The following is a 24,685-nucleotide window of genomic DNA, read 5'->3' on the forward strand; positions in this document are numbered from 1 at the left end:
GATAGAGTAAGATGTTCTATGTTAAATGAAATGGCTGCACCAATCTCCACTTTCTTTGGAGAAGACACAGGAAGGAGACAAGAACATGCACTGTCTGTTTCTGCCTGACGGATGGAGGGGGAGACAGCAGAGGAGTGCTGGGATGAGGTTAGACGGGTTTCTGGCTGTTACTGGGCCCAGACTGGTATGATGTTAGGGTTAGGGTCTACACTCAACTGACCCTACTACAAAATGTAAAAAGGCAAGAATGTAAAGAGGCAATAATGTAAAGAGATAATAGTATAACTAGATAATAATGTAAAGAGACAATAATGTAAAGAGATAATAGTATAACTAGGTAATAATGTAAAGAGACAATAATGTAAAGAGATAATAGTATAACTAGGTAATAATGTAAAGAGACAATAATGTAAAGAGATAATAGTATAACTAGATAATAATGTAAAGAGACAATAATGTAAAGAGATAATAGTATAACTAGATAATAATGTAAAGAGACAATAATGTAAAGAGATAATAGTATAACTAGGTAATAATGTAAAGAGATAATAGTATAACTAGATAATAATGTAAAGAGACAATAATATAACTAGATAATAATGTAAAGAGATAATGATGGCTCACATACTTTTGGGTTGGAGGACGTTTTATTGCTGAGGTTAGAATGCTGTATGTTGGGGTACCATGTCTCTGGGTTAGGGCTTAGCAACCTCCTCCAGAGGGAGCTGTTTACCAACGAATATTGCAGTACTTTAATCAGAGTACTGCAATACTTTCACCACTGAGTATCTTTACTGTTTTGTTACTGAGAACACATTAAATTAAAAATATGTATAAATATATTCATAATAATATGAATACTATTACTACAATACTCATACTTACAACATATTTACATGTGTTAAATAATCATAACAATAATAATATTACGAAAACAACAACAACATTTTCATCTCCTGAAAAAAATGTGATTATTGCATCTTCTGCCTGGCAGCACAGCGTCTGAAAGAGTCCCAGCGAGAAGTGGTCATGATTCACATCTGAACATAAATATGTCATAATCAACTACTGCATTCAAAAGATATCGGCCCAAAAAATGTAGGGATGAAGAAAAAGAATAACAAGCAAAATAAAGACTGAAGATAACAATGTGTGATTGGTTTGTGTTTGCTTTCATCTAAATATAACAACTACCAATTATGGTGAAGATTAGATAAAATATGTGTAAAAAGGCACAAAAGTTGTTTTAATTCAAATATCCCAAATAGCGGAATGTCTTTAAGGTGCAAATGGGCGTGGCCTTTATCAATTACATTGGCAAAAACCTTAAAAATGCTTAATAGCTGACCACATTGTGGCACTACTCAAAACATGCTTTAATATGTTACACATATCTACGTGGAGCACCTGTGTACCAGGTTTATGTGACTCATATTGACTATATCTCAATAACTGTAACAGATATCACAAACAAAATGAATCCCTGGAATGACATTAATAGGCTTCATATGTTAATGATGTTTATAACGGTCCATAAAACGAACTGAGGAAGAAAAAAGATAAAAAGCAAAATAAAGACTGAAGATAACAATGCAAGAAGCAATCACACAATAATAATCATAATAATAACGTTCAAACTAATAAATACAGACGTGTTTTACAGCAGCTGATCCAGAGTCAGATTAAACACCTCTGTCTGTGCGTGTGCGTGTGTGTGTGTCGGTGGGCGGAGTCTGTGGCAGCAGAAGGCTCATTGTCTGAGAAGTCAGAGGGAGAGCGAGGGAGGAGGGAGGGTCGAGCGAGCTAGACAAAGACTGCAGCTGTGAGAGAGTGAGAGAGAGAGAGAGAGACAAAGAGGAGGGAGGCCGACTCTCTCTTTCTTTCTTCATGTGGGGGAGGAGTGGGGGAGGATTAACCGGCTGATCTGCGACACGCGCTCGCTCACACACACACACACACACACACATTTAATATAAACACACAACGACGCAGCATCAGACCTTCATCTGGATCATCATCATCATCAGCATCAGCATCAGCAGCAGCGAGGACGAGAGACAAAGAGACACACAGACAGACAGACAGAGAGAGACGAGAGGTGGAGGGAGGCGATCTTCACCATCTGACAGCAGACAGACAGGAGAGAGACATACAGGAGAGAGAGACATACAGGAGAGAGACAGACAGGCCTTCAGTAGCTCCAGCGCCTGTCTGTCTGCGTTCAGTGATGGCCGACCACATGTTCCTGTGTGTCTGCTGAGTGTGTGTGTGTGTGTGTGTATTAGTAGGTGGGTGTGTTCATTGTGTTGTGTGTGTGATCAGTGTGTGAGTGTGTGTGCAGTGTGTGTGTGTGTGATGGGGAACGCAGAGAGCATGGAGAGCCAGCTGGCCGTGATACGGTCCAGAGCCGCCCCGGTTCGACTCCCGATGCCCGACCCGGCTGAGCTGGAAGAGAGGTTCTCTATCGCACTGGTAAACACACACACACACACACACACACACACACACACACACACACAGAGAGATAGCCTATTAGCATGCTAACATTAGCAGCTGAGGCTGATGGGAATGTCTGTAGTTCTGCAGTATTTGACACATGTTGATGGTGGCGCTAGGGTCTTAAACCATGACAGTTGTAACATGGCGCTCTAAGTCCGACCTGATGGTAACGCCGGTTGCACCATGTCAGCTTGAACCTAGTCAGTAGGGATGGGACCTGATAACATTTTATTGATACCAATACCATTGTCAATTCTGCTTATCGGCCTAATTCTCTGTTGATTGCTTTATTGATTGCTGATCAATTGTCTGTGTGGAAGAAAGTTGGCAACTGTTATTCTGAGAGTGTTAACGCAGTCAGAGCAATAAGAAGAAGAATAAAATATACTTTATTAATCCCCAATGGGGAAACTGTTCACTCTATGTTTTAGACACATATAGAGGCCCAAAACACAATCATATGCACACAGGACTTACAGACATGCAAATGTGGAGAGATGGATTGATGGGCTGCCGCGTAGTGATGCTATGGGAGCAGTTAGAGGTTAGGTGCCTTGCTCAAGCGCACCTCAGCAGTGCACAGGAGGTGGAACTGGCACCTCTCCAGCTACTAGTCCACACTCCATACTGTGGTCCGTGCTGGACTTGAACCCGCGACCCCCTGGTAGACTGAGCGACTTCCACACAAACTAAAGTATTTTGATTCATGAAATTAAGCTTTGGACTGTTTCTTCTTCGTCTGTTTCCAGCAGCGTACACGCACAAACCAGAGTTGGTTAAAGTAAACTTATTCTTTACTGTAATAGATACACAGATTCTCTCTGTAAATAATGTAACAACATTTATAAGTCGTCTCCACAGACTGAATGTGAATGTGAAGGTTCTCCAAAGTTCTCATGTCAACAGTTGGTTTCTGCCTTTTAACAGGCAGTTTTTCCTTGCCCTTGTCTCCAAGGTCTTGCTCATGGTGGTACTGTTGGGTCTCTGTAATTAATGTTATAAAGAGTTCAGTCTAGACCTGCTCTATTTGAAAAGTGTCCTGAGATAACTTTTGTTATGAATTGGCGCTATACAAATAAAATTTAATTGAACAGAATTGAATTCTCCAGACTCCAGTTAAAGTAGAAGTACTGATTCTTGAGAAGTACTGGCTCTGGGATGTACTAAACTATAAAATGAACAACACTAACTTCAGACGATATTAACTGGTCTTGCTGTTGGAAAGGCATGCAACAAAATTTATAAAATGAATGTAACGAGTCTCTTCGATACCTAAAATAACTGAATCGTATATATTGATAACCTTCAGTATTGCATTGATAAAGGGATTGATCACCTCAATTCTGATGGATTGCACGATTTGGAACTGGTTTTCAATTCCCATCCCTACTGGTCAGGAGCTGACCAAGATCAAGACAGAGCAGCCACTAGTGGACAAACAAGACACAATGTATGGAGTATCATGTACAGTGTATAAAGTTTATAAAGTCTGTCTTCACTCAGAAACTCACAAAAATGGAGTTTGGTGATATTGTGTTTACATCGTGAGATCAGTTGTGTGTGAACAATCATTGATCGATCCGTTATTTATCTGTTATTACATCGGACTGATTGGCAATTGCTGTACAGCTCATTTACAGCAACGTTCTAAAGGATCAAAGGAAAGAAAAAAGACAACAAATCAGCACAACAGCATGAGACTGTTAGCACTGTATCCTAGCAACACACACTGCTAGCCAATAGCCATAGTGACGTAGGCATTAACATGGAAGTAGATCAGGTGTAGTTCAAATCTGGATTAGGTTTGGTCATAAAGTCTTCGTAAAGACCAGTTGGTGCAACCTGGAACAGGTCTCTCTGAGGTTGATGTGTGAACCTGGAGAGACATCCTTATATCATCACAGAGACTAGTTGGTCTGGTCTGTGTTGGACCTGTTGGGCGCTCAGAGTCTGTTTGAAGATACGGATACCTCTGAGACCACCACAAGTTAAAGAACCAGTCCATCTGGTTCTATCTCGTCAAGGCCTCAGCAAACAGGTTGAGAAGGGAGAGTGAAGATAAATCCACTTTTTAATCCCAAAAGTTGAAAGATTAAATAGTGTAATCATCTCCAGAGCGGAATCCGGTGTGACTATGAGTGTATATTCCTCCAGGAGCTCTGGTTCTCTTCTGCAGAGCTCCCCGGGCTCAAGCAGCTGTCTGTAGGCCAGCAAAAAGAACTTAGACTCACCAGGAGTTGGCTGTATGCAGTAAGATGTAACGGTATGATGTGGGCAGATATCAGAAGTACTGGCTTATTTCAGGCTCTGACTGTGGCAGTGCTGAGGGGGTTAACAGGTCTACATAGGTCAGTGGTTCTCAACCTTTTTTGGGGCCAGTGTCCCCCCTATGCATTATCCAGGTCTCTCACCGGCCCCATGAAAAAAATGAAGACTAATTGTTTTCACTTAATATTCTGTTTATTCTTATTATTCTTATTTGTTAAATCATAAAAAAGCTGACAAAGTTGACTGGCCAGACAGGCGGACAGTAGACTGGGCCTCAACATCACTTTGGATGCTTACAAGATGCACCTGGATAGCAGAGCTGCATCACCAGGATGGGAACATCAAGATCCAGGAGGTCCTTAAACCTTAAACCAGCAATAAAGCTGGAAACACATATTAATTCAAACAGTTCAAATAAAAACAGAGGTTTGAAGGAGTTTGTCTACAGGCTGTGGCATCTGATTGTGAGTCACAATCTCCTGATCAATCAAATTGAATGATTTGAGCTTTAAAATCCAATCAGACATCATTTAATTATGTTTCAGCAGCAAAGCCCAAAAAATACAGAATAAAACAAAAATATATGAAGTTTGAAGGAGCTACCGGCATTGCAGCCGTCACCATGGAAATTTAAACATGAAGTCTGGTCTGAAGTATTCTGGATTGGTTCTGGTTCATATATTGATCCAACACAACAAAAAACTGACTTTGGGGACACGGATAGTAGTGATTAATTACTGGTGATCGATCAGTTATCAATCAGGTGTACAGGGTCAGTGGTGATTGATTAATGGTGATCAATCAGTTCTCAATCAGCTGTATGGGTTAGTGGCGATTGATTAATGGTGATCGATCAATTCTCAATCAGGTGTACAGGTTATTCTGTTTGTGTTCCAGAACTCGATGAATCTTCCTCCTGACAAGGTGCGTCTGCTGCGTTCCTATGACAACGAGAAGAAGTGGGAGCTGATCTGTGATCAGGTGGGTGGCGTGAATCTTCCTACTTGAAGTTGTACTGCATTTGTAAGAGGTGAGGGACTTGAATCACATGACTTGACTCGAGTCAGACATTTGAAGACTTGTCTGACTAGACTTGACTTTGACTCGAGACAGATGACTTGAAAGGACTTGATATTACTGTCACTACAAAACCCAAAGAAAGTTATGTAAATGTCTTATTAGCTCATTTATTGTCTGATCAAACAGTACAAAGCTAACGTTTAAGTTACGTTCGATTATAATTATATTATTACTGTAACTTTGTTTCTTTATAAGAGAATTAACTACAGTGTAGTGGTAGTAAGTCACCATAATGAATCCCGTGTGAAACTCTCGCGATATCACCGTCTGCATTGTTGTTAATTTTGGAGGTCTGTTATTGATCGCTACAAAATGTATGTAATGTGGTTTCTAAGGGGTAAACAGGCTGCAACAGCTTTCATCTTAAAAATAAAACAGACTATGGATGAACAATAATTATCGATTATCCAATAATAGGACATTTATATTGTTTGATTCTGATAATTAAACTATAGCCCATAAATTATGGTCTTTTAGTTTGAGAATATGATTTATTGATTTCATGCTAATCCTCTAGATTAGGGTTAGGGTTAGCAAATCTGAGTGCAGTTTGGAGGGAAAGCATTAAAAATCTGAATGTGAAATCAATAAGTTGTGTTCTCCAACTAAAAGACCACGCTCTGTTTGTTTTGTTGTGTAAACAACAGTGATGTCAATGAGATTTGGTTATGACAGAGTTATGGAATCTTAATTATTTATCTTTACTTGCCACATCTCCTAACAGGTTGTGAACTTATTTTTATAATTAATACAGAAACGTGAAATGATCAATGAACTTATTGGTAACAGCTATGAGAAAAATGTAATTATTGGTTATTGTATCAGCTGAAAAAATATCTCTATCATGCATTTAACAAATTTTAATGTGGGGACTGGAAGATCCCCAGAATTACGTACGACTTGCTGGACTTGTAGCAGTGACTCGACTTAACTTCCTCCCAACTCTTGTGCTACAGTACAACTGCAGGAACCTTCTAATTGTGTTTAAATTTGGTTAGAAATCAAACTCACCTGTCTGTAGGATGAATGGATTTGTTTGGATGACGTGCACACAGGTGTTGTTGGTGGGCGGAGTTTCATGATGTGTGTGTGTGTGTGTGTGTGTGTGTGATGCAGGAGAGGTTTCAGGTGAAGAACCCTCCACACACCTACATCCAGAAACTGAGAGGCTTTCTCGACCCCGCCGTAACGCGCAAGGTCAGTTTGTTTCCAATGGCATGATGTCACACTTTAATAATGACATCACAGGGGGGTCAGCCTCAGCTATGATGTCACACTTTAATGTGATGTCATAGTATTTTTGTATTTGAACAGTTGTTTTTAAACAAACCTGTCGGTCTGTCTGTCTTTCGGCAGAAGTTCAGAAGAAGAGTTCAGGAGTCAACTCAGATGCTCAGAGAGCTCGAGATTTCACTTCGCACAAACCACATCGGGTCTGTCTAACCACCTGTCTGTCTGACCACCTGTTATTGTTATTATTATTAATAAATGATTATAAATCGGACCACTGATGTCCTTTGTTCACATGAAGAAATCTTGTTTGTGATGACATAAAGATTAATTAACATTCCTACCTGTCTGTCTATCTGACCCGTCTGTCTTTCACCTGTCTGTCTATCTGACCTGTCTCTCTCTATATAGGTGGGTCAGAGAATTTCTGAATGAGGAGAATCGAGGTCTGGATGTCCTGGTCGAGTATTTGTCCTTCGCTCAATACGCTGTAACGTAAGTCTGAACAATACTTCCTCCTCACTGTGTACAGTATATATATATATATATATATATATATGTATGTCTGTATGTGTATATACATGTTCATACATGTTCATACATGTTTTACATATGTATAACAGTACATTATATTTCATTATATTCTCTATAAATTATAAATCATTATATATGTTATGAACCTTTTAAGCTGTTGTTTGTGTGTTCAGATTTGATGGCGAGCAGTCAGAGACCGGAGGCGAGGTCTCGTCCATAGACTCTCCGTGGAGTCGGTCCATAGAGGATCTCCATGGCGACTGTAGCCTCCCATCCCCATCATCCTCCGTACCCCGCGCAGCTCGCCACTCCATCAGGTAACAAATGTAAAAATAAAAGGATCCACTCACCAGATAAAGTCCACTCTGACCCTCCGAGGATGTCTCTCTGTGTCCGTAGTTCCACTCTAGTGACTCGATCCAACACTCTACCGAGTCGTCGAACTCTGAAGAACTCACGGCTCGTCTGTAAGAAAGACGACGTTCACGTTTGTGTCATGTGTCTGAGAGCCATCATGAATTACCAGGTAATGTTTCATTATTTAAATGTATTCAAATGCAGAAACAACCGTCATACTAACAGTTCATATATTGTTGTACAATTAATCTATTAATTATCAAAGATTCCATCAGTCAGACTGTGAATCATCTTATTTCTTTATAATCAGTGTGAGTGAGTCAGTGAGTGTGAGTGAGTCAGAGAGTCAATGTGAGTGAGTCAGTTTGTGTGAGTCAGTGAGTCAGTTTGTGTGAGTGAGTCAGTGAGTCAGTGTGAGTGAGTCAGTTTGTGTGAAGTCAGTGTGTGTGAGTCAGTGACTCTCAGCTTCCCTACAGTGCCAAGAGTGTGCAACACTAGCTAACGTTAGCTTATAAATGGAGTCCGCTAATGGCTACAAATGAACGACACCCAGCACATTAGCTTCCCCAGCTAACGTGATCCATGATACTAACATATGTATTCTAACAAATGGTGACAATAACAATAAAAAAACCAACAATAAATAATGTAGCGGTACAAAAGCTAATATTAGTTTTCTACTAGCCAAGAGCTATGCGAGGCAGGGGCATCCAGCTAGCTAACTGCAGCTGCTCACTCGCGCTTACGGACAGTGTACAGACGTGACGCTGACTGCAGTTCACTGAACAGCCACTGGTGGTGCCGTTAACTACAGTTTAATGAATATTGCATATAGACACTTTAGGTTTTGCTACCAACTGTTTAGGTTCTCATGTTAGAGATTAAGGAACCCATTGATGAAACGTGGTTCTTCAGTGTGAGCCCGGACATTTGTGACTGATCTTCATCTGTCCACCTCTTCCTTAGTATGGCTTCAACATGGTGATGTCTCACCCTCACGCTGTCAATGAAATTGCCCTCAGCCTCAACAACAGGAACCCCAGGTACTACTGTCTGTCTGTCTGTCTCTGTCTGTCTGTCTGTCTCTGACTGTCTGTCTCTGACTGTCTGTCCGACTGTCTGACTAATTGTCTGTCTCTGTCTGACTGACTAACTCTGTCTGTCCAACTGCCTGTCTGTCTGTCTGACAGTCCGTCTCTACTGGCTACATACAGCTGACTGTCTCTCTGACTGTCTGTCTGTCTGTCTGTCTCTCTGACTGTCTGTGTCTCAGGACGAAGGCTCTGGTGTTGGAGTTGTTGGCGGCAGTCTGTTTGGTCAGAGGAGGACATGAAATCATCCTGTCAGCCTTCGACAACTTCAAAACTGTAAACAACAATATACATTAACAATTACGTGTTGATTGATGTGTTCATTGATCTATTGATAGATCTATTGATTGATCTACTGATTGATGTATTGATTGATGTGTTGCAGGTGTGTTCAGAGTCGATGCGTTTCGAGAAGTTGATGGAACATTTTAAGAACGAAGATGACAACATCGACTTTCTGGTACTCTGAACTTCATCAGATCTTTGTTTACGTTATTTTCCCGCTATTTTTCTATTTACAATGTTTATTTGGACTGACTCAGTAGAACTTCCTGTTTTATCTGAATTTAACATATTGACGATCATTTCATGTTGATCAAAACTGAATTATGGGACATCTTCAGCAGTTTAATACGTGGTCATTAACTGAGCGTGTGTCTGTTGTCACCACGGTAACGGTTGTCAGGTGGCCTGTATGCAGTTCATTAACATTGTGGTTCATTCGGTGGAGGACATGAACTTCAGAGTCCACCTGCAGTACGACTTCACCAAACTGAACCTGGACGAACACCTGGAGGTAACATCTGACCAATCTCAGCCAATCACAGGAGAGCAAACACCTGTGCCTGTCTCAATGTCAACCTGTCTCTCTACCTGTCTCACCACAGAGGCTTAAGCACACAGAGAGCGACAGGCTGCAGGTGCAGATTCAGGCGTACCTGGACAACGTCTTTGATGTTGGGACGCTGCTGGAGGACGCAGAGACCAAAACTGCTGCTCTGGAACGAGTCGAAGAGCTGGAGGAGAGCCTGGGCACGGTGAGACAGAGAGTTAGACAGATAGAGATAGACCGGTAGAACAACACAGACAGACAGACAGCTGTCGTACTGACCTGTCTCTCGGTGTACAGATGTCGGAGCGTCTGCTGGACGTGGAGAACGAAGCGATGCTGAAGATCGTCGAACTGGAGAAACAACTGATGCAAACCAACAAGGATCTGGACCATGTCAGGGTCAGTGCTGTTACTATAGCAACCATGCAAACATTCAGTCACCATGGAGACAGAACATGTTGTGTATGATGATGAAAGAGATGTTTAATGAAACAGTCTAACGTTTTAGTAAAGATGGATACATTTCATTTTCTACATTAGTAAAACACACCTGTTACCTGTGCAGTAACATGTTGTACTGTCTCTTTAACACCTGTTACCTGTGCAGTAACATGTTGTACTGTCTCTTTAACACCTGTTACCTGTGCAGGAGGTGTATGCGAGTGCGAACTCTCAGGTGCACACCTTGCGGCGGATGGTTCGGGAGAAGGACCAGACAATCCGGCGTCAGAGTCGTCTGGAGCGTCAGGCTCAGGAGGCCCAGCAGGCCGGAGGACCCGGAGCTCCACAACCACAGAGAGGAGAGGGGGATGGGGGGGTGGCTGACTCCGCCTCCCCCTCCCCTCCCCCCTGTCCTAACTTGTCCCCCAGGTGAGAGACACCACTGTAGACTACCTGCTGAGAGGAGTCACAGTTACTAGCTGGAGAACACAATGGAGCAGATCTTTTTATTGCCCTGCTGCCCCCAAATGGCCAAAAAAAAAAAAAAAAAATTAAAAAAGTACTTTTACTAAAACATAACAAACCTTTAAGCTGTCACATCAGAAACGTGTGAATCATTTTTGTTTGGGGGTTTTTCAGGTGAACAACCTACAGATGAGTTTATAAATGAAAACTATAATGGAGCCCTGAGATTCACCAGCAGTAATTATTAACAGTGGTGTTAGTCTGTGTCTGTCTGCTGAACACTGTTAATATTAATATATGGTTAATATTATCAACAATATGTCAGGAGGTAGCTAGGAGGAGAACAGAAACCATTAAGTGATTGCTCACCTGATTGATTCCCTCAGTCCTGAGACTGTAGCTTATCACAGCATGGGACCAGGGATGGGCGGAGCTCCAGGAATGCAAGCCCCGCCACCTCCCCCGCCCCCACCACCAATGCCAGGCACAGGTGAGTTTCAGCTCCACCAATCAGAAGGCTGCTTTAGATACTGAATGATACAGTGCATACTGCAGTAGTAGAAATACTCCAAAAAACATCAGTGAACTTCTCCAACTAAACAGTTCTTTCTTCTTCTCTTTGTCTTTAAAGTGTCTAATGGGTCGTACCCTGTACCTCCTCCCCCTGCTCCTCCTCCTCCACCTCCTCCCCCTCCTCCCCCCTGTCGGACCAGTGAGCTGTCCTCCTCTGTACCCATGCCTCCCCCTCCTCCTCCTGTGGCCCCCCCTCTCCCGGGCTCCGGGGGGTCGCCTACGGTCATCTTTAACTCGGGACTCGCAGGTGAGACTGAACAAGAGTTCAAATGATGCGGCATGAGATGCCTCTAAATCATGGTTCCAGACTAACTTTTTGCATTGGTTGCACTGGTGCGCCTAACTTTTTTTTTTTAGGTGCACCAGCACAAAATTTAGGTGCACCCAAATCTTTCATTGCGTCGCCTTTAACGCCATAAGGTCACCTTTTTATCGCTCTCCATGACTTTCATATAATGTGAATGATTTTTAAACAAGAATAAGGTGTAGAGAAATGTTTGTCTTTATTTGAAGCACAATTATATATAAAAAGAAAAGTGTTTAAAGTGCTTCACTGAGCTGAAATTGAAAATTTCAAACTAAAACACTAAGCAAAATAAAACATTTCCAAATAAAAGTGCTTGTGCTTAAATTGCTTCAACTGAAATTGAACATTTCAAACTCAAACATTTTAAGTAAAATAAAACATTTCAAAATAAAAAGGGCTACTTTTTAAAGAGCTTACTACTACCTGCCGCTGAAATGCAGCTGGGAGAGGGGCCACTTTCTCTACACACTTGTCACAGTATATTGTGTTTTTTTTTAGACATGTTATGTTTTTTTAAAGTTTCGATACGAAACTTGTTTACCCGCTCACGAATGCACTATTTCCGGCCATATTCTGACCGCACTCCTGACAGTACACGCAGTGCATTGCGGTACCTTTGTACCTCAGCCAGGGAAATTGTTTCAGTCAGTCCTGTCTGAAGGAATATATTTTGGCCTTTTTAATTTGGGTCACGGAGCCGGGCTCTATCCCAGACTCGGTTGTCTCCTCTTCTGGTTCTGAGTCTGATGCTGTCACCGAAGGACCAGGGCTTGGTCTCTCACCAGGGACCAAGGGCTCCATGTCTTGTGTACATGTGCAACCCAATTGGTCGCACTCCGGAGCCCTGCTCTAAATACTAAATACATAAACTGTTTTTCTATCAAGGTCACTAATATCTGAAAAACTCTCCATGTTGATGTGTTAAAGGAAGCTCCGACGTTTGATATCTGAGTCCAAGCAGTTGAACAGCAACATTGTTTATAAAACAGTCTTATGCAGTAATTTAGAACAAACGTGTGGATATACTGTCTGGTTACTAAAATTTCATCTACACCTTTCAGCCAATCAGAAGCCAGAATTCTCAGTTGTTACGGTAAATGTGAATGTGTTGAGTCTATGCTACTAACATGTTGGTTTTTTCTCTCTTGTTTTGCTGACAGAGGGTCCTCTCAAGTTATTTTGTACGTTTCCTTATGGTCTTCAACATCCATCACACATCTTCCTGCTTCCTCCATCTTTATTTCATCCAACTTTATTTCATCCCCCATCTTTATTTCAACCTTCATCTTCAATATTCCATCCTCCATCATCTTAAATGGTAAATGGCTACATTGATATTTCATCCGAGGCTTTTTTTACAAAGTCTTTGCTGCTCATTCACTGACACGTTGATGGCAGCAAGCTACTGATCTGACCATCGGAAGCAGTTTGAGGTTGACTGTCTTGCCCAAGAAGAACCGCCAACCCTTTAATCAGTGAACTACCCACAGCCGCCCATTTCTGTGGTTTGTCCTCCATTGTCCTCTATCCCTTCATCATCCCGCTATCATCCCTTTATCACCTGGAAATTGGAAATTTCCAGGTGATAGTACAGCCAGCTATTGGCTGGTTTGTGTTTTATTAATGTCACATGTTTGAGGTCAATGATCGACCTCTTTAATGTGTGTTCAGACTGATGTGAGGAACATTTGAGAAACAGTATATAAAGTTAATACAGAGACACAGGAAGTGTTTTTTGAGTCAAAGATTAAAAGATATCAAAACATTCAGAACTGCTAAAACCAGCTGTATCTGCTTCAGACTTATTTCACATCACTTTAAATTATATTAGTTATAATAGTCAACTAAACCATTACTCGATGAGAAGAGTCGAAATTGATAGGGGATAGACAGTTCCACAATAGGGAGCCCCACCAGGTCTCCAGATGGAGTAACGCCCCCCCTCACTCATATAAATGTGTCAAAATAAATCTTTAAGGCTATCTGTCTGTTATAGTTCAAGCTACCTACAGTGGACTTTGGTTGTGCTCAATAAACACACACTGCAGCCACTCAGTCTGAACACACCTATAGACTCTCACAGTAAATCTAACATGGACAACCTGTCACCCCGCTCACCTGTCGTTCTCTATGCTGTGCAGCGGTGAAGATAAAGAAGCCAATCCAGACCAAGTTCAGGATGCCAGTGTTGAACTGGGTCGCCTTGAAGCCGAGTCAGATCAATGGGACCGTCTTTAATGACATTGACGATGAGTCCATCCTGCAGGTAAAACACACAAGACTAATTTTACATGTTTTATTTGATCTTCTATTGACTTGATTCTATTATGTGAATAGGTCTTCTCTAATTGACGCCACTCACATTAACATTAACGTTGTCTTATTGCTGGAGGTTGAAGAGAAAGCCTGCAAGGCATCAATGTGGACTAAAAAGTTTACTTTCACCTTGTCTCCTCCTAAAAATATGTCTTTCTGTCACTGTCTGTCTCTCAGGACCTGGATGTGGAAGGGTTTGAGGAGCTGTTTAAGACAAAGGCTCAGGGTCCAGCGGTGGACCTGACTCTGTCCAGACAAAAACTTCCTCAGAAAGGCCCGTCCAAAGTTTCTCTGCTGGAGGCCAACAGAGCCAAAAACCTGGCCATCACTCTAAGGAAGGCCGGTCACGGGTCAGAGGTCATCTGTCGCGCAATCCACATGTAGGTCAAAGTTCAACAGGATCACCAGTAATGACATAAGTACAATAAGCTCTACCAGTAAGATCCATCGAATGGCAGTCCTGACTCCACCAGCTCCTGACTAGAAAAATGGGCAAAGAGAGCATTCGTGGAGCTGAGGTAGGCCAAATTAAGCCTGGTTACTGAACCAGTAAGCTCAACTTTAAACTTAAAAAAACTCACCCCTACATACAGAGGTTGCAAATTTGCATGAAAATAAAAAAAATAAAAAGAGAGACGACAGAGATAAGTACACAAACACAGGAAAGCAGATCTATGAAAAGGCCTATAGTGGATTAAAGCAGTCCAAGGATTCAGCTAATCTGAGTGATTGGGGAAGATGATTCCACAGTGCTGGGGCTGAAACAGCAAAGCTCTCCCTTAGTTCTTCTGATTTTAAAGATCTGTTTGAGATACTCCCCTGAACAGTCTGGTTTGTGTTTCTGCAGGTTTGACCTGCGGACGGTTCGGGTCGACTTTGTGGAGTGTCTGATGCGTTTCCTGCCAACGGAGGCAGAGGTGAAGCTTCTACGGCAATATGAGAGGGACAGAAAACCTCTGGAAGCTCTGAGTGATGAAGACCGCTTCATGATGCAATTCAGTCGCATCGAAAGACTCAATCAGCGAATGTCGATCATGACCTTCATGGGGAATTTCAGTGACAATGTCCAGATGTTAACTCCGGTAAGACAGACAGGTTCCAGACAGGAAGACAGTTATGGGCAACCTATAGTTCACCTGGTAGAGTTAGCGCCCCATGTACCCAGGCTGAGCCTTTGCTGCAGCAGCCATGGGTTCAACTCTGACCTGTGGCCCTTTGCTGCTCATCCTCCCCTCTCTCTCCCCTTTCCTGTCAATTTTCAGTTGTCCTCTGCAATATAGGCAAAAAACCCAAAGAAATATATATATATTCATGTGTATATTATATATATGGACAGACAGATGTGACTTTTCTCACTGTGTTGTGTTTTTCTCAGCAACTCCACGCTATGATTGCTGCTTCAGTTTCTATAAAATCATCTCAGAAGCTCAAGAAGATCCTTGAGGTCAGTCTGGGTCTACATATATATACATAAATATACACCAATCAGCTAAAACCTGGGGTCCTTGATGGTCATAATGTCATGCAGCCACAGACCAACAGACTGCTCTGCACTGTGTTCTGACCCCTTTCTATCAGAACCAGCATTAACTGTTTCAGCAGTTTGAGCTACAATAGCTCGTCTGTTGGATGGGACCACACAGGCCAGCCTTCACTCCCCACCTGCATCAATGAGCCTCAGCCCCCCTTGACCCTGTCTCTGGTTCTGTTGGACCACTTTTGTAGGTACTGACCTCTGCAGACCGGGAACACCCCACAAGAGCTGCAGGTTTGGAGATGTTCTGACCCAGTCGTCCATCACAGGACCTCACCTATTAGTGGTCACAATATTATGGCTAATTGGTGTATATTTATATACAGTATGCTTGGATAATCTCTTTTACATAATGTGACTATGAGTTTCAGAGAGTTGTTGTTGTTGTTGTTGTAGATCATCTTGGCTCTGGGGAACTATATGAACAGCAGTAAGAGGGGAGCTGTGTACGGGTTCAAACTGCAGAGTTTAGACCTGGTAAGATACACACACACACACACACACACACACAAACTCCGCTCAACAAGCCCATTCTTTTCAACGGACAATCACACCCACCTGTCACAGAATGAGGATTCAGTTACCGCCGCCCTAATCTGATGTGAGAAAGGGGGTTTCTGAAGCTGTCGATGGGTTCTGACAACCTATACTGACAGCTTCAGTTCTTATGAAGTATACAGATGACTGCTTTTACCTCTCAGCAGCTGGCCAAATAACAAACACACTAAGAGTTGCTTTATCTTTTAATTGGACTAAAGTGAGTTTAAAGAATGAGGAACTGATAATGAGGTTTGTGAGTTTGTGTTCAGCTGCTGGAGACGAAGTCAACCGACAGGAAACAGACATTGCTTCATTACATCGGCAACGTGGTGAGAGAGAAATATCCTTCAGTGGCTCTGTTTTACAATGAGCTTCACTACGTCGATAAAGCAGCTGCAGGTGAGTCTGTCAACCAATCAGAACACTGCAAACACATCAGACTCTGTGACCCTCACCTTTGTGTCCTTACCTGTGTGCAGTGAGTCTGGAGAATGTGCTGTGTGATGTGAAGGAGCTGCAACGCGGCATGGAGCTCACCTGGAGAGAGTTCAGTGTTCAACACAATGGCACACTCAAAGACTTCATCAGCAGGAACGAATCAAGACTCAGCAAGCTGCAGGAGGACGCACGCATCGCTGAGGTGAGACGCTGTTACAGTCGTCCAATCATAATGCAGAAGTATGAGCTGTTTCTAAATTAGAGACAATAATTAGAAATCCTGCTATTGATCATCTAATTCTTTCAACCTACACTGTAAAAACTAACGAGGTGATAAATTTTCACTCTAGGATGCGTTTGAAGATGTGGTGAAATTTTTCGGCGAGAGCTCCAAGACAATGCCGCCGTCGGTCTTCTTCCCTATCTTTGTTCGTTTCATTAAAGCGTACAGGGTGAGTAACGATGACACCCCCCATTGGGGGTGTGGTCTCTGAATCTGAAGCCACTCCCACAGGGTTGAATATTTACTGTGTGTGTGTTCAGCTGGCAGAGGAGGAAAATGAGCAGAGGAGGCGTCAAGAGCAAATGTTACTAGAGAAGCTGGAGCAGGAGGAGCAACAAGAGCAGGAGCAGGAGACCAAGGTAAGATGGTGACCTTTGGCGACCTATACCTGACTGATCTGTACAACCTAAAATACTTGACCACTCATTACATGGCAGACATGAGAAAGGACAGCTCACCTGTAATTTGTTTTTAACGGTCAAACTGTCCCCGTCCTCCCCTCCAGTCTCCATCCCACCGAGGGAAGCGGCAGCAGCAGGAGCTGATCACTGAGCTTAGACGACGACAAGGAAAAGACAGCCGCCATGTTTACGAAGGGAAGGACGGCGCCATAGAGGACATCATCACAGGTAAACACGTCATCACGGGTAAACACGTCATCACAGGCAAACACGTCATCACAGGTAAACACGCCACCACAGGTAAACACGTCATCACAGGTAAACACGTCACCACTTATATACACGTTGTCAAAGGTAAACAAGGTCTGTTATCTGATTGGCTGTTTTGTTGTGTCTCACCTGCAGCTTTGAAGACCGTCCCCTTCACGGCCCGATCGGCCAAACGCAGCTCTCGTTTCTTCTGTGACCCCGCCCACTCTGAGGAGCACTACTGAGAGAGAGAGAGAAAGAGAAAGAGAGAGGGAGAGAGAGAGAGAGACGATGACGTCACGCCCACTTCTAATCGATGGGACCAATTAGCACTTTGAACATTTCTGATCAATCGATGTGAACTGATGACATCATGTTTTTTATGTTATTTTATTGGTCCGTTTGTGCACAGACCGGATGCCCAGACACCAGCTGACCTTTGACCTCTGACCTTTAGCTGTTCCACTCTGGCCTGAAAATTCAAAAATGTGTCTATTTAAAGTATCTTAACTGAGCAGCAGCTGTCCTCATTTCTGATCCGACCACATCAACGTGCTGATCTGGTGTCAGTCTGGTTAGATAAGAAACACTCAGTAACTGTTGTTGAGCTTTTGATGATATCACATGGTCTTCCTCAGTACATGGAGATGTCCAGTTGTCATTGAATGGGTGTTCAGAGTTACAGTTCTAAGCACTTTAAGGGCTTCTTTTCCTTGTGGGCTCAAACATTTAAAGTTCATTCTTAGATGAAAAATATAATAATTTAAACGTCAACCAGGCCGTTTTAGTTCCTTGACCAGAATGAAACGGTGGAAGGAGAACTGGTACGAAAAGAAGATGTACTTTTTAAAAATACCACAAGCTCAACAAACCGTGGGCCGCTTTCGACCACTGGTGGCGCTCCTGATGAGCCGGTCCAACATGGATACACTTCATAATTTCATGAAACTCACGGCTGACTTGGATGAAGATTAATTCACTTGGTGAGGAAACTTTTTTTAAGTAAACCCCTAAAGGTTCTCTTCCTGTGTAAAAGGTGTGCAGGTTTCAAAGTGCCTGCTTCCAAACTCCTGGTTATGCGTCAGTAGGTCTGTGGTTCTGTGGTTGTTCTGGGTTCCTTTCGATCTGTCTCGAACTGGATCTTGTACAGGGATCTACTTCCTTTCACTACATTGTGTTCTATTGTGTTCTACTGTATTTCCTAGCCTTACCAGAGCTGGAGAGAGTCTTGCACCCTTCATGAAGTAAACAGTGTTAATGAGATCATCATTAAAAAAAATGGCTCTGGTTTGCTCTTGCTAGACCCAGTCCCCGTCCTGACCCCGACCCCTCAACCATCAGAGACATCAACCTCAGTCTCACTAACATTATCCAAGTTTGCTGATGACTCAGGTGTGTACTGCAGTTCAAGGTGTCGTAGTGAGGGGGCAGTGTAGCTCACAACAAAACATGGCCACCCATTTTGTTTCTATACAGCTGAGAGTGTGAGCTGATTAAACTGAAGATAAACTGAAGGCACTCGAGGACAACTTCTGTCCAGAACATGAAGGTGTGGACATGAGGGACATGGAAAGACCTAAAGAGACGTGGAGGACCGACCTGGAAAAATCTGGACAAAATGAACAAACAGAATGGAACTGTAGTGTTGTCCTTCATTGTTCTTGGTGTCCCTGTTGGCCTGTGGAGAGTCCGGTCCGAGCAGTCCTGTATCAGCACCCCTTCCACCCCCCCACCTCCAACCACCCCCACCCCCTTTATTTCAGATCATCTGAAGACAAAAAAATTAAAAAGAGCACAAAGTTTTCTACGTGTACAAATATTTTCTAGAGAACTGTAGCGTTGCTCGTACTCTGTGTGGTGTTTGTTGGTTGTTGGTGGTGATTCTGCACTTGGTGGTGTAAATAAACACACCCTGTCTCCCGACGCCGTCACTGTCGTCTCCTAATTGTTTTTTTGTGCAGCAGTGGCATACTGCGAGTTGAGCTGCTCTCATTCGCTGCTGCTCTAGGTTCCTAATCATCCATAGCAGGAAACTATGGCGGCTCACCTTGTCACACACAATCTCCTATTCCAACTTAAATATGTAAAATAGAAATAACGCAGTAACAGAATCTGGATCCATGTTTGATCAGCATTGCAATAGTTATAAAGTATATTATTAATAAGGTGTGATTTATGTACAATTAAATAGTAACACATCCCATAAAGTGATTTAATGAAATATCAGAATAAACAGTAATCAAGTACAGACCTACTTTATTCATTTGATATTTTAATATTGAACTACTTTGTTAGGACTAGTTATCTCTAAGTGATCATGGTGCAACCGCTGTTAGAGCGGGTTTAACTGCAGTAGTTATTGATCCTCTAGTGTCTATTGAACACCCTGACTCACACACAGATGGTTGATCTCAGACCTGGACCCTGAAACTGAACTAAAGCCGTCATTCTTCCAGCTGCTGATCTACCTGAGCAGTCTGTGATCACCTGACCTGTTTGACGATATCACAATCATACGCAAAATGTCCTTGTTTCTGATTGGCTGTTGGTTTTTTACTTTATTCATTTAAATTAAAATAAATATTGCGTAAACTCCACTTTATAGTTAACCATTTATTAACAATATTATTGATTTTGGTTTGATAATTATTGATTGCTAACACCTAACAGTTTCTGACAATGAGGACTAATCAATCAAACTTCCTGTTGGGGATCTGTGTTGTGATTGGCTGTTGGAGTCTCCTGAAGATTATCCAGAGAATGAGTTTGAAGGACGCCCTTTGACCCCAAGTCCAGTCACCTGTAGACACACACACAGACTATCAGCAGGTGTGTGACAGTGAACACAGGTGAGTGAATGAAGTGTAACTAGGTGAGTCTGACCCTGAAGGTGTGTCCGGCCAGCGGCTGCTGTCTCAGCTCTGATTGGTCGAGGCCCAAACTGGCTGAAGTCACATATAGGTCGGAGTAGTCCGGACCTCCAAAACAACATGAGGTGGTCTTCATCACAGGCAGAGAGACCGCCTGCAGCCGCACACCTGAGAGGATACAACAGGTGCTATGGTAACCAGTGGAACCAGTATAACTAACCAGTAACGGGGTCGAAGACCAGTCCTCCATTGTAACATCAGAACCAGTATAACTAACCAGTAACAGGGTCGATGTTGATGACCCGTCCTCCATTATAACACGCCACCCAGAGACGACCTTCAACATCAATTGTCATCCCGTCTGGAAGCCCCTCCCCCTCCTCCATACGATACACCACACGACGGTTACCTAGGCAACACAAATGATTAGTGAAGTATAAATACACAGAAATACACGCAGTACTGCAGTACAAGTACACAGTTACCAATGAGTCCTGTGTTTGAGTCGTAGTCGAAGGCGTCGACTGTCAAACACAAACTGTCAATGTAGAAAAATGTCTTCTGATCTGGAGACCAGTCCAACCCATTAGATATATCCACCTGAGAGTGAGACAGGTCAGAGAGAAAGACAGGTACAGACAGGCAGGTCAGAGACAGACAGGTGTGCTTACCTGGCTCAGGTGTTTGCTCACAGTGAGGTCAGAGGTCACAGAGAACAAAGATCCTTGTTGTCTCTGAACCTCGGCAGGTCTCACCTCTTTTCCCATTGTACCTGAGACAGCAAACACTGTTACCATGGCAACAACAGTTCAGACAGACAGGCAGACAGGTAGACAAACTCACCTGCCAGCAGGCGTCCAATAGGATCCACCTTCCCGTCGTTCAGTCGGTTGTTGGGTTTTTCCTTGTCGACCTCCACCAATGATGTCATTGTCTGAGTTGACCAATCAACAGCCACAATGCTGCGACCCACACCTGCAACGTAACCACCTAACCTGCGAGGAACTGCGAAGCCCACTGTGTCACCTGAGGACAAACAGAAAGGTGAGAGTGGGCAGGTGAGACTAACCGTTTCCTGCGCGCTGATTGGTTTACCTGTCTCCACAGATTGGATCTGATTGGTCGTTGGACTCCAGCGGTGGATTTTCTGCCCAGCGATATCGACAAACATCAACATCTGCTCTGACTCCTCCCACACGGGCCCTTCACCAATCAGAGCGCTCGACTTCACCACAGACTCCACCTTCACTGATGACATCATCACCACTGTCTGTCTGGACCAATCACTGAGTAGCAGTCACCTCACTCACTCTTGTTTTCATGGAAACAACAGGAAGTTAACATGTAGTACTGTCACACAGAATGTAGTACTGTCACACATTATACTACAGAATGTAGTACTGTCACACAGAATGTAGTACTGTTACACATTATACTACAGAATGTAGTACTTTCACTGTTATGCAGATGATACGCAGTTATATCTATCAATCAAACCCAATGAAATTAATCAATTATCTAAATTACAAACATGTCTTACGGACATAAAATCCTGGATGACCTGCAATTTTCTGATGTTAAACTCAAAACGAAATTCTTGTACTTGGCCCCAAAAACCTTAGAGACTCACTGTCTAAAGATATAGTTACTCTAGATGGCATTAACTTGGCCTCTAGCACCACTGTCAGGAATCTTGGAGTCATCTTTGATCAGGATTTGTCATTTAACTCCCACATAAAGCAGACCTCTAGGACCGCCTTCTTTCATTTACGTAATATTAGAAAAATTAGACACATACTATCACAGACAGATGCAGAAAAACTAATCCATGCATTTGTTACTTCAAGGCTGGATTACTGCAGCTCTTTATTATCAGGTTGCCCCAATAAGTCCATTAAAACGCTCCAATTAATTCAGAACGCTGCAGCACGAGTACTGACAGGAACTAGAAAAAGAGATCACATCTCTCCTGTACTAGCTACTCTGCATTGGCTCCCTATAAAATGTAGAATTGAATTTAAAATCCTCCTCCTCACCTATAAAGCTCTTCATGGTCAGGCCCCTTCATATCTTAAAGAGCTCATAGTACCCTATTACCCCACTAGAACACTACGTTCTCTGAATGCTGGGCTACTTGTGGTTCCTATAGTCTCTAAAAGTAGAACAGGAGCCAGAGCCTTCAGTTACCAAGCTCCTCTCTTGTGGAACCAGCTTCCAGTTGTGGTTCGGGAGGCAGACACCCTCACCACATTTAAGAGTAGGCTTAAGACATTCCTCTTTGATAAAGCTTATAGTTAGGGCTGGATCAGGTGAGTCCTGAACCATCCCTTAGTTATGCTGCTATAGGCCTAGACTATCGGGGGATTTCCCATGGTGCACTGAGCTCCTCCCTTCCTCTCTCTTTCTGCACTCATTCATGTTCCATTTATGCATGCTACTAACTTCACTTCTTCCCCGGAGTTCTTGTGCTTTCTCGTCTTGCAGGTTCTTGTCAATCCTGGTGGAGCCTCCTGCCATGGTCCTGCTAGATTGCCATTGCCAATACTGTTGTTGCTATGCACCTGTCTGTCCGTCTGTCTCTCGCTCTCTCTCTCTCTGCCTCTCTCTCTCTCACCCCAACTGGTCGAGACAGACGACCACCCACCTAGAGCCGGAGGATCTGTCCTAGGTTTCTGCCTTTTAACAGGCAGTTTTTCCTTGCCCTTGTCGCCAAGTGCTTGCTCATGGTGGTACTGTTGGGTCTCTGTAATTAATGTTAAAGAGTTCGGTCTAGACCTGCTCTATTTGAAAAGTGTCCTGAGATAACTTCTGTTATGAATTGGTGCTATACAAATAAAATTGAACTGAATTACTGTCACACAGAATGTAGTACTGTAACACATTATACTACACAATGTAGTGCTGTTACAAATTATACTACACAATGTAGTACTGTTACAAATTATACTACAGAATGTAGTACTGTTACACATTATACTACAGAATGTATTACTGTTACACATTATACTACAGAATGTATTACTGTTACAAATTATACTACAGAATGTAGTACTGTTACACATTATACTACAGAATGTAGTACTGTCACACAGAATGTAGTACTGTCACACAGAATGTACTACTGTTACACAGACTGTAGTACTGTTACACATTATCTATTACTGTTACACATTATACTACAGACTGTAGTACTGTTACACATTATCTATTACTGTTACACATTATACTACTGCATATTGTAGTAATAGTGATCATAACACATGTACAGAACATAGAGTATTGCATATTATACTACTGTCTTAGTACTATGGTACTATGTGATATAACATTGTATATAGAACATGCAGTACGGTGGTACATTTTATACTACAGAACATTATACTACCAAACATTACACTCAGTAGTACTGCATATACACAGTATGAATAATGGTTTTATATAACGTTACTTCACGATACTGCGATACTGCAGTCTTCTCTAAACGAGGTCAGTTAATGTTTAACCAAACTGCTGAGTCAAACAACTCTCTCGCCAGACTCCATTATAAATCCGTCACATTGTGTTGCTGCCTTGCTCATTAACATTTCACAGACCATTTGGAATCAAACTAAAGACTTCGCACGAAAGTTAATGCTTTGTTGCTACATTCGGCACAGTAACAAATCACACAACAGAACTTTATCTTCCCAACTTTTAGGAAGACACCAGTGATTCCGTGTCTGGTGTCTGGAGCGCGGATGAACGCTGAAAATATCTTCCGTAAATCTACAGGCGCTTAAACGCACTGATGCTTGAATGCAGTCTGGCTTACTTAAAGGGAGCATTTACTCCAACTAACTGTGCTTCAGATAAACAGTACAGCGAGGTTCACTTTATAGAATACAGATGTTAAACCTACCTGTAGTAACATGCAGCCTGTAGTACTCCAGTGGTACTGCTGTTGTAGTCCTGTTGTAGTACTTTCAACAGACCAACAAGTTTCTGGAGTTACTTTGCTCCAGCTGACGACATCAAAGCTCCGCCCCCCAAAACCGGCTGACTCCGACTAAACGCACTCTGGGTTTAAAGTGCTGACTCAACGAAATCAACTCTGATTAAGACTCGATATTAAACATTTATTAGGTTAACAGAGTTTAATGAAAATATTAGACTCACAATAAGCTACTAAACTTCTTTGACATGTATAGATTAGTACAGTGAAACTGAAAATTAGAGGAAAAATCAGCTATACGGAAGTTTTATTACACATATAAAAATATATATATATTTTGTTTGTATTTTATCACAGCTGATCATTATCACTATTGATTGTTTATGTTGGTGGATTTAAAAACCTGATCAGTACCTTTGGATCAATATGTTCTCCTGCCAGCAGAT

General features: G+C 42.5%; 2 protein-coding genes and 1 long non-coding RNA gene across 6 annotated transcripts; 1 reads left to right on the forward strand and 2 right to left on the reverse strand.

Annotated features, from left to right (window-relative positions):
* Positions 1 to 1,895: 1,895 nt before the first annotated feature.
* Positions 1,896 to 19,361, forward strand: fmnl2b (formin-like 2b). Of its 3 annotated transcripts, none has more exons than XM_051426934.1 (28): positions 1,896 to 2,472; positions 5,665 to 5,748; positions 6,964 to 7,044; positions 7,204 to 7,280; positions 7,489 to 7,572; positions 7,785 to 7,928; positions 8,011 to 8,137; positions 8,935 to 9,011; positions 9,242 to 9,335; positions 9,445 to 9,519; positions 9,745 to 9,855; positions 9,947 to 10,096; positions 10,189 to 10,290; positions 10,541 to 10,761; positions 11,184 to 11,287; positions 11,429 to 11,617; positions 12,838 to 12,858; positions 13,819 to 13,943; positions 14,171 to 14,373; positions 14,841 to 15,075; positions 15,369 to 15,437; positions 15,924 to 16,004; positions 16,337 to 16,466; positions 16,547 to 16,707; positions 16,856 to 16,957; positions 17,049 to 17,147; positions 17,294 to 17,417; positions 17,595 to 19,361. In XM_051426934.1, the coding sequence occupies exons 1-28, from the start codon at positions 2,356 to 2,358 to the stop codon at positions 17,681 to 17,683; spliced, it is 3,276 nt and encodes a 1,091-aa protein (XP_051282894.1). In that variant the 5' UTR covers positions 1,896 to 2,355; the 3' UTR covers positions 17,684 to 19,361. The 3 variants fall into 3 exon arrangements, with proteins under 3 accessions (XP_051282894.1, XP_051282897.1, XP_051282896.1); XM_051426937.1 differs by lacking the exon at positions 12,838 to 12,858 and adding an exon at positions 10,833 to 10,848 and having other exon boundaries at positions 10,541 to 10,708; positions 11,156 to 11,287; XM_051426936.1 differs by lacking the exon at positions 12,838 to 12,858.
* LOC127378324 (uncharacterized) lies at positions 11,861 to 17,318 on the reverse strand. The gene is made up of 2 exons (XR_007887890.1): positions 17,247 to 17,318; positions 11,861 to 13,937 (listed from the first exon to the last, which is right to left on the reverse strand). It is a non-coding gene; the product is annotated as an uncharacterized LOC127378324 (long non-coding RNA).
* A 675-nt stretch (positions 19,362 to 20,036) lies between the features above and the next one.
* Positions 20,037 to 24,335, reverse strand: rgn (regucalcin). Of its 2 annotated transcripts, none has more exons than XM_051426941.1 (8): positions 24,207 to 24,335; positions 21,404 to 21,619; positions 21,152 to 21,334; positions 21,064 to 21,080; positions 20,794 to 20,908; positions 20,586 to 20,717; positions 20,322 to 20,476; positions 20,037 to 20,238 (listed from the first exon to the last, which is right to left on the reverse strand). In XM_051426941.1, exons 2-8 carry the CDS (start codon positions 21,567 to 21,569, stop codon positions 20,188 to 20,190), a joined length of 819 nt encoding a protein of 272 aa, XP_051282901.1. In that variant the 5' UTR covers positions 21,570 to 21,619; positions 24,207 to 24,335; the 3' UTR covers positions 20,037 to 20,187. The 2 variants fall into 2 exon arrangements, with proteins under 2 accessions (XP_051282901.1, XP_051282900.1); XM_051426940.1 differs by having other exon boundaries at positions 20,980 to 21,080.
* Positions 24,336 to 24,685: the final 350 nt, after the last annotated feature.

The sequence above is a fragment of the Dicentrarchus labrax genome, unplaced genomic scaffold (genome assembly GCF_905237075.1).
Source record: "Dicentrarchus labrax unplaced genomic scaffold, dlabrax2021, whole genome shotgun sequence".
Lineage (NCBI taxonomy): Eukaryota > Metazoa > Chordata > Actinopteri > Moronidae > Dicentrarchus > Dicentrarchus labrax.

Bases quoted from the DNA above. Each gene is read 5' to 3' on its own strand.
- rgn (XM_051426940.1), bottom strand. From the start codon at position 21,569: ATGATGTCATCAGTGAAGGTGGAGTCTGTGGTGAAGTCGAGCGCTCTG. The intron at 21,081-21,151 runs GTGAGTTTGTCT...TTGCTGTCTCAG, and splicing joins TATTGGACGCCTGCTGGCAG to GTACAATGGGAAAAGAGGTG. The intron at 20,477-20,585 runs GTTAGTTATACT...GTATCCTCTCAG, and splicing joins CAACATCGACCCTGTTACTG to GTGTGCGGCTGCAGGCGGTC.
- fmnl2b (XM_051426934.1), top strand. From the start codon at position 2,356: ATGGGGAACGCAGAGAGCATGGAGAGCCAGCTGGCCGTGATACGGTCC. The intron at 7,045-7,203 runs GTCAGTTTGTTT...GTCTTTCGGCAG, and splicing joins ACCCCGCCGTAACGCGCAAG to AAGTTCAGAAGAAGAGTTCA. The intron at 16,467-16,546 runs GTGAGTCTGTCA...ACCTGTGTGCAG, and splicing joins CGTCGATAAAGCAGCTGCAG to TGAGTCTGGAGAATGTGCTG.